The following is an 8,526-nucleotide window of genomic DNA, read 5'->3' as shown; positions in this document are numbered from 1 at the left end:
ACATAGTTTCTTTAAGTTCTCACTTGGTTCCAAAAGAACTAGAAAGCATTCCAAGGAGGTAAAGCTGAGAATAAAACTTTGCATAAGTTCTTGTGGTCAGTTTCGCTTTCACCAGAAAGTCATTACATCAGCATGATACACCCAACCTGACGCAGTAAGAGCCCAAATAGTTGATTTGTTATTTTTCTTGAGATGTTATTTGGCTCAAGGGTATCAGAAAATCTGGAATCTGGTGTTGTCATTGAATACGCCCAACAATTACTTTCGACCAGTTATTTTCTCTAAGAGCAAATTATACAGGTGATCCTTCAAAATATATCCAGTTTTCGACCCATTCTTTATTATACCAACTACTGTCAGACAGGATTAATATATTTATATAAGTGTATTATTATATTAACGTATATTATATTAATATAATACTGGATTATGTTACCTGGAATAATGGATTACCATGTACCAAATACAGACAACTCTCCAGAGTTGCAAGAGTGCTCCTGTTAAAATATCATGTCGTGCCTATGCTGAAAAATACTCAAATGTCTCCCATCATCACCCTAGCATAAAAAACCAAATTCCATTCTAGGACTTCTAAGGCTCTAAGCTCTCAGTTTCTGCCAGATCCCCATCACCTCTCTGAACTCACTTCCTGATATTCTCTAACTCGCTCACTTGGCTCCAGCCATGCTGGTATCATCAGTGTTCCTTGAGCAGGTCAGGCTTACTCCTTCCCTGCTGTCCTTCTACCTGGAATGCTCCTTCCCTGGACAACCACAGGGCCAGTCCTCTCACTGCCTTGGTCTTTACTCAAAATCCACATTCTCAGTGAGCCCCTCCTTGGACTCTATCTGTCCAATTTCAGCCTCCCACCTGGAATTCCAATTCCCCATTCCTTGCTTTGTTTTTCCTTTCTTAACACTTTTCACTTTGAGAATACTTTACATTTCACTTATTATATCTTGGCTAGTGTCTTGTCTCCCACACTAAAATGAAAGCTCCACCAGGGTTAGATTGCTTTATTTGTTTACTTTGTGCATTACCATATCACCAGTACCTGTACCTGAAGACTGCCTGGCAGAGAGCCCACCTAAAGTAAGTATTGGTGGGATGAAGACAAAGCAAATGAATTAAAAAGCAAATGAATTAAAAAGCAAACGGGGTCAGCTTAAGCCAAAAGTAGAGCTAGGCAGTCCCCCCTGGGTCTAGCCCCAAAGCTACAAATGCAAATGCCTTTAGGGCACAACTGGGAATTTTATTAGAGTGAATCAGGGCAGCTGGGGGCATGGCTAGTTTGAGAGCACACTCAGGGTCTAAATTGGGCTGAGCCCTTCCTCAGACCCAGCTGCTTGTATCCTTGTTGGAATGTGGGCCCTAATCCTCAGTTTATTGCTTTGTTTTCAGATGGGCAAGAAATATGGTTTTTTGTAGTGTGAAATCTCCCAAATGTCTAAGTAATTAATTTAAACCTAGAAAACAACAAAAACACAAGGATCAAACAAAACATGACAGCTGGCTGAAACTGGCCCGTGGGTGGCCTGCAGGTGTTTTGCTAGACTAAATTTTGTGATGTATGAAACAAAGAAAACTAATCCCTGCAAGGTGGGCTTGCCTTGTATAATTCTTCAGGCAATCCATTTCAGGCCATGTTGGGTGGAGAGAGACCTGGGATTACCATCTTTTTTCAACTTCTGGAAGCTCCTTGCCAACAGCTATACCCATCCCCTCCCGCTTTGTATGGGATTAGGGAAGCCTGGGCAGTGGGGTCACCAGAACTCTTTCTTTGAGGGCAGGGGTATATTTTAGTGAAGTGTGGGGTGGGGAAACCAGAGAGAGGGTCTTGAAGAGACTGTCCACAGCAGGACTGGGGAAAGGCAAGAAGGAGAAAAAGAGGACACAGACCTCTATAGTGTTGGGGCACCATATCTCTGAGGGACTTTATTGGGGTTACTGCACTCTCTCCCCACCAACCACAGCCCCTCTAGGTGGCATTAGAGGGTTGAAGGAGTTAGCTATACAAAGTCATAACTCACAGCCCAACTGCCCCATGCCATTCATCTTACCTGGAAACAGAGCTGCACAAACCTCCATGACAGCTTCTCTGTGTGCTTGGGGTGGGCAAGACTGGCCAGGAAGTACCTGTGAATGGTCGGTAGCTGCCAGCTTTGTTGAGGTATAGCCTGAATGGGGCTTCTGGAGGCAGCAGACCTCCATTCAGTGAAGCAGTGGGTGGAGCCACCTGTGGTTTCAGGCAGCTGCTGAGAGAAGCATGCACTGTCAAGTACTCCCCATGTCCTGGAGAGAAACATTAGGCTCAATCCTCTGATGCCCTTCCACTGCAGGGAGGCAAGGCACGGTGCAGTAGGAGAAAGAACAGTGAGGGGACTCCCGTACCTGTGTTCAGCAAAGTTCCATTTTTTGGGGGGGGGGGCGGATACTTTCCAAACCCAAGGTGGCATATCTCTGAAGTCCTGAGCACCCCACTGACCCATTTCCCGCAAGAACTGTTTATCCAGTGTAGGGGGAATGAACCAAGAACTTCAGGTCCAAGATTTACTGCACCTGGGTCCTCTGGGAAAGGTACGGAGGCTGCTCACAGCCCCCTGCTCACGGGGTGTCTGGTCAGTGTGTTTAGGCTGAGGCTTAGGGTTCTACTTGGCAGGTGTGGCATGAGTTCCCTGACGCAAGAAAAGCCTTTTGGGTATAAAGTTGGCTCCTGCTTAACTCTTGACTCATCCCTGTCAAAATGCCATTCCAGGGAAGTTCCAACCCACTTGGTTCTTTGACAGCTGTCATGTCCTTTCTGCACAGAGCCAGAGAGAAAAATGTGGATACTGCCAGAAGTCCAGCTTTTTCCTGGGCCACCCCATCTCTCATGGCCCCACTCCCCACACCTCCTTTCCTATGTTCTCACTTCCTCTGTCAGTCTTTCTCCTTGGAATTCTTTCTTCCTCAGTGTTCCTCCCCTTCTGGCTCCTTACTCATGCATAGACCCTCCCTTTGAGTATCCTTCAGCCCCTTTCCAGATTCCTGCCAGCTTCTTCTTTTCTGTCCCCTTGCTCTGGACCTCTTCTAAGCTCCTTTGTGTCCCTCTCTACTCAAGGCATTCTGTCTGTTTTCCTCTAAGCCCCAAGATCTCACTCTCTCTGTTATTCTCCACCCCCTCCCAGTTGGGTGCCTCTTTCTTAGGTCATCCCTCCCCCAGGGAGCCTCTCCATTTCTGGCCCTGCCCCCACCTCTTCCTAAGCAGTCACCTCCCCTTCTCCCTCCCCCCACAGCCCATCTCTAGTTCCTTCTCCTCCCCACCCCCAGACCAGGCCAGCTAAGTCCTATTCCATTTTTAGATGGCTGATTATGATACTAGCTGAACTTTATTCACAGCCTGCATTTACAGCTGTCCCTTCCTTTCATGCCCCATCCACCAAACACACCCAATCTTTTCAACATGACAAAGTCCTTACACACAGCATGTCATGTCCACATAAATTTGTATTTTTTCAGAACAAAACAACAGTTATGCTGGCAGAGGTGTTGAGTTAACAGGGGCCCTTAAGCTTTCAATACACTGAAAAGCAACATTATTTTGCAAGTCTACAAAGTATACATTTGTTTTCACAAATGTGGCAAAGTTTGCCCTAACAGTTAGGACTTTTTCACCAAATCATAGACATAGATATGGAAATCGTCATCAAACTTGATGAAATATACAGAGGGTTTGGCTTCTACTTGGTGAATGACCATGCCAATCCGTTTGGAGCCATCTTCTTTGGTATATTCCACATGTTTACCTATCAGGCCATCTACAACTCCTCCTGGCTCCCTTTCTGCTGGAGGAGACTCACTGGACTCTGGCATGATACGGAGGTCTCCTTCTTTATAATCATCTAGAAGCTGGTACATGTACAAGACAGGATCTTTCTCATAGGTAATATAAAACCAGGCTTTCATGATTGGTGCTTGGGCTAAGACCATTCCCCTCCATTCATCCTTAGAACCATGCTCACCCTCAAACATATGTTCCACAGCTTTGCCAATTATGGTGTTTGCAAGGTTTGCATCACTGACTTGAGATGATGCCACCCTGTCGGAAAGAATTTTAAGAGACAAAACTCTTTCATCTCTGTGAAGTTCCAGTCCATAGACACAGTCAATTCCATCATATTTCACCAGATAAAGAGAGGGATTTATAGGCACCTGATCCAGAACGGTTCCTTTCCACTGGGTGATGGGCTCATCACCTTCCTTCCATCCATGCGAAATTCTGCAGCCCACGATGTTCCTGCGGGGCTGGGACGAAGGTCTGCCCCTCTGCTTCTTTTGGGAGGCTTTTTTCTTCGTCATGTTTGCTGACCCAGTGGCCCGGCCCACAGCTGCCCTGGTTTGTTGCCCTTCGGCATCCTGTGCGTTGGGGGTCTTCATGCCTGCAGGGGGAGGAGAAACGATAAGACAGAAACACTCAATATGACATAAGGTGAAGTTCTCCCAACAGCGATGTGTCTGTGTACCCTGCGCCAGAACCTAAATTTTCCCCATGAGCCTGGCAGCAGTGCTGGAAATTCTGGCTGCGTGCCTGCCAAGTGCTCTGCCTCCCAGGTTCCTTTAGGCTGCGGGGAAAGGCGGCAGCGGCAGTGGTGCTGGCTGGGGTTAGTGACTCTGCAGGAGCGGGCGGGCTACCTCCTTGTTCAGAACCCGGTGCCTCCATCACCCGCCACTGGCGCCCACTCTCAGTCCCCCGCAAAACGCCTATCCCTTCACCGCCTTGACCCGCACGCACTCACTGTCGTCCTGCCCTGGACGCCTCAGCCTGCTGCCCATACGCCCCTTGTCTACCCAGGATCGCTTTCCTGGCACTCAGCGCCCTCGCTTCCCCAGGCTCACCTTCAATTTCTTGCCTGGCTCCTAACGCCACCCCCGTTTCCTATTTCCCATCGCACTCCCCGACTCCAGCCTCACCCGGCGGCGCCCGCCCCCACCCCTTATCTCCCGCAGGAGTCCACCCCATCCCCCTTCTCCATCCTGGAGCCCACCAATGGCCTTGCCCTGCCTGGCGTCCACCGCCCCGGATCGCGGGCCTCACGTGCCCAAATCGGACACCTCCGTGCAGCTGCCTCCGCCGTGAGCCTGTGCCGAAGGCGGATCAGCAGGCGACGAGCCGGATGCCTGCCCGGGCTAGGAGGGGAGGATCCGTAGGCGGGGAACGCGTCTAGGAGGGCGTCTGGGTAGGCGAAGAGGATGGCGGCGGTATCCCCAGCTCTGAGCTTCGCGGGTCCTCCGCCTCCCTGTCGGCGGCGGCGGCCCCTCTGCCACATCGGGCTCCCACCAGCCGCTGCCGCCGCCGTAGTCTCCTCCCCTTTTCCCTAAAGGAGATACTTTCAGTTTCCTGTCGGTAAAGAGGCCTCCCCTTCCTGCTGAATAAGACAACCAGCCTTGTTAGTCATGAATGAACTCCTGTTCTGCTCCTCCTCTTTCAAAATTCAGATCCGTGGTACTTATAGGTTGTCCTTTTTCTTCTTGTATACCTGCACCATCTCATGCTCTCTAGCTCCACCTCTCATCTCCCCAGCTAACGTGTCTTTTCATTTTTTGCATATTCTGCACACTTTTTGTATACATACAAATTGATCAAGAAATACTCAAAATACATATGGATACAGAAATTCTTTATATTTGTACAAACATATATGTTTGTGCATTTATCTATATATATACACACACACTGTCTCTATTTATTACCTGATAATCATATCTCCATACACATAATCCCCAATACACATCTCCCCAATCACACTACACACAGACAGAAGTCTCTGCTTACACATAAACAGAAATACATATAATAAGTGTTTTTCCAAAACAGGGTTAGGCATCTTAGATTTGGAGTTCTTGCTTTGGAGAAATAGTGTCTTACTTTAAACTGGGGGAGTTGTTCTTGAATTATAATATCTTATATTATAATTATAATAATTAATATTATATTATATTATTATTATATTATAATTATAATATCTTATAATTCTCTAAAATATCAATATTATGGTACTGTATCTGGTAGGCTGTTAGCACTTACTTGCAAGATGAAAGCAATCTTGGGTTGCCTGGGTATCTCAGTTGGTTAAACATCTGCCTTCAGCTCTGGTCATGATCTGGGGGTTCTGTGACCAAGCCCAGGGGTCCTGGGCTTCCTTCTTAGCAGAGAGCTTGTTCCTTCCTCTCCCTTTGCCGTTCTTCCCTCGTGTCTTCTCTTTCTCTCTTTCTCTCAAATAAATAAATAAATTTTAAAAAATAGGACAGCAATCTCAAACTGATTAATAATAAATGCTATTTACTAGTTCATTATTTGAAAAATTTGATAGGCATCAGATAAGGGTTAATATATGTGCTTAATTTCTTGAGCTGAATTTTGTCCCCTCCAAATTTGTATGTTTATGACCTGGCCCCTAGTACATCAGAATGTGAATGTATTTGGAGGTTGGGCATTTAATTAAAGTAGTAATTAATGTAAAATGACCTCACATGTGTAGACTTTAATCCAATATAACTGGTGTCTTTATAAGAAGAGGATATTAAAACATAGACACACGTGAAAGAAAGACCATGCAAAGACAGCGGGAGAAAATGGCCATCTACCATCCAGGGAGGGAAGCTTTAAATCTTGGACTTGGACACCTTGATACTGTATTAATAACTTTTAGGACTGGGAGAAAATAATTTGCATTATTTGGGCCACTGAGTCTTTGTTACTTTTTATGACAGTCCTAATAAATGAATATACTCAGGAATGACAACCAAAGCTAGTTTTGTTTTATCTTCTATTTTCTCTCTGATGTCAGTTTCATCCTGAAGCTGATGTTACAATATGGTTGTCAAAAACTTTGGCATATATACTTCCTTACTATTATATATAAGTTATATATATATATAATTCCTTTGGTTATATACTTCCTAATTATTATGCAGTGACAGAACCTGTTCAACAACTATTTTTTAATATATTTTTAATTTATTTTCAGCATAACAGTATTAATTATTTTCGCACCACACCCAGTGCTCCGTGCAATCTGTGCCCTCTATAATACCTACCACCTGGTTCCCCCAACCTCCCACCCCCTGCCGCTTCAAACGCCTCATATTGTTTTTCAGAGCCCATAGTCTCTCATGCTTCACCTCCCCTTCCAATTTCCCCCAACGCCCTTCTCCTCAGTAACTTCCCTTGTCCACCATGCTATTTGTTATACTCCTCAAATAAGTGAAACCATATGATAATTGACTCTCTCTGCTTGACTTATTTCACCCGGCATAATCTCTTCCAGTCCAGTCCATGTTGCTACAAAAGTTGGGTATTCATCCTTTCTGATGGAGGCATAATACTCCATAGTGTATATGGAGCAAATCTTCCTTATCCATTCGTCCATTGAAGGGCATCTTGGTTCTTTCCACAGTTTGATGACTGTGGCCATTGCTGCTATAAACATTGGGGTACAGATGACCCTTCTTTTCACGACATCTGTATCTTTGGGGTAAATACTCAGGAGTGCAATTGCAGGGTCATAGGAAGCTCTATTTGTAATTTCTTTTTTTTAAATTTTGTTATTTTCCATAAACATATAATATATTTTTATCCCCAGGGGTACAGGTATTGCCCGGTTTACACACTTCACAGCACTCACCAAAGCACATACCCTCCCCAATGTCCATAATCCCACCCCCCTTCTCCCAACCCCCCTCCCCCCAGCGACCCTCAGTTTGTTTTGTGAGATTAAGAGTTACTTACGGTTTGTCTCCCTCCCAACCCCATCTTGTTTCATTTATTCTTCTCTTACGCCCTTAAGTCCCCATATTGCATCACCACTTCCTCATATCAGGGAGATAATATGATAATTGTCTTTCTCTGCTTGACTGATTTCGCTAAGCATGACACACACTAGTTCCATCCACATTGTCGCAAATGGCAAGATTTCATTTCTTTTGATGGCTGCATAATATTCCATTGTGTATATATACCACTTCTTCTTTATCCATTCATCTGTTGATGGACAGCTAGGTTCTTTCCAAAGTTTGGCTATTGTGGACATTGCTGCTATAAACATTAGGGTGCAGTGCCTCTTCGGATCACTATGTTTGTATCTTTAGTGTAAATACCCAGTAGTGCTATTGCTGGGTCATAGGGTAGTTCTATTTTCAACATTTTGAGGAACCTCCATGTTGTTTTCCAGAGAGGTTGCACCAGCTTGCATTCCCACCAACAGTGTAGGAGGGTTCCCCTTTCTCCGCATCCTCGCCAGCATCTGTCATTTCCTGACTTGTTGATTTTAGCCATTCTGACTGGTGTGAGGTGATATCTCATTGTGGTTTTGATTTGTATTTCCCTGATGCCGAGTGATATGGAGCACTTTTTCATGTGTCTGTTGGCCATCTGGATGTCTTCTTTGCAGAAATGTCTGTTCATGTCCTCTGCCCATTTCTTGATTGGATTATTTATTCTTTGGCTGTTGAGTTTGCTAAGTTCTTTATAGATTTTGGACACTAGCC

General features: G+C 45.3%; 1 protein-coding gene across 3 annotated transcripts; it reads right to left on the bottom strand.

Moving 5' to 3' along the window:
• Positions 1 to 3,468: 3,468 nt before the first annotated feature.
• Positions 3,469 to 5,328, bottom strand: LOC101673963 (spindlin-2). 3 transcript variants are annotated; one of them, XM_004781659.2, is made up of 2 exons: positions 5,025 to 5,328; positions 3,469 to 4,418 (listed from the first exon to the last, which is right to left on the bottom strand). In XM_004781659.2, the coding sequence occupies exon 2, from the start codon at positions 4,414 to 4,416 to the stop codon at positions 3,640 to 3,642; it is 777 nt and encodes a 258-aa protein (XP_004781716.1). In that variant the 5' UTR covers positions 4,417 to 4,418; positions 5,025 to 5,328; the 3' UTR covers positions 3,469 to 3,639. The 3 variants fall into 3 exon arrangements, with proteins under 3 accessions (XP_004781716.1, XP_004781720.1, XP_004781718.1); XM_004781663.2 differs by having other exon boundaries at positions 5,092 to 5,221; XM_004781661.3 differs by having other exon boundaries at positions 5,037 to 5,163.
• Between the last annotated feature and the right edge of the window lie 3,198 nt (positions 5,329 to 8,526).

This window comes from Mustela putorius, unplaced genomic scaffold, assembly GCF_011764305.1.
Source record: "Mustela putorius furo isolate JIRA1106 unplaced genomic scaffold, ASM1176430v1.1 tig00001361_pilon_pilon_pilon, whole genome shotgun sequence".
In the NCBI taxonomy this organism is placed as follows: Eukaryota; Metazoa; Chordata; class Mammalia; order Carnivora; family Mustelidae; genus Mustela; species Mustela putorius.
The sequence above is the reverse complement of the archived record's forward strand: the minus strand, read 5'-3'. Positions and strand labels throughout refer to the sequence as shown.

What these genes read in the sequence shown, in the direction of transcription:
- LOC101673963 (XM_004781659.2), bottom strand. Translation starts at nt 4,416, where the DNA reads ATGAAGACCCCCAACGCACAGGATGCCGAAGGGCAACAAACCAGGGCA.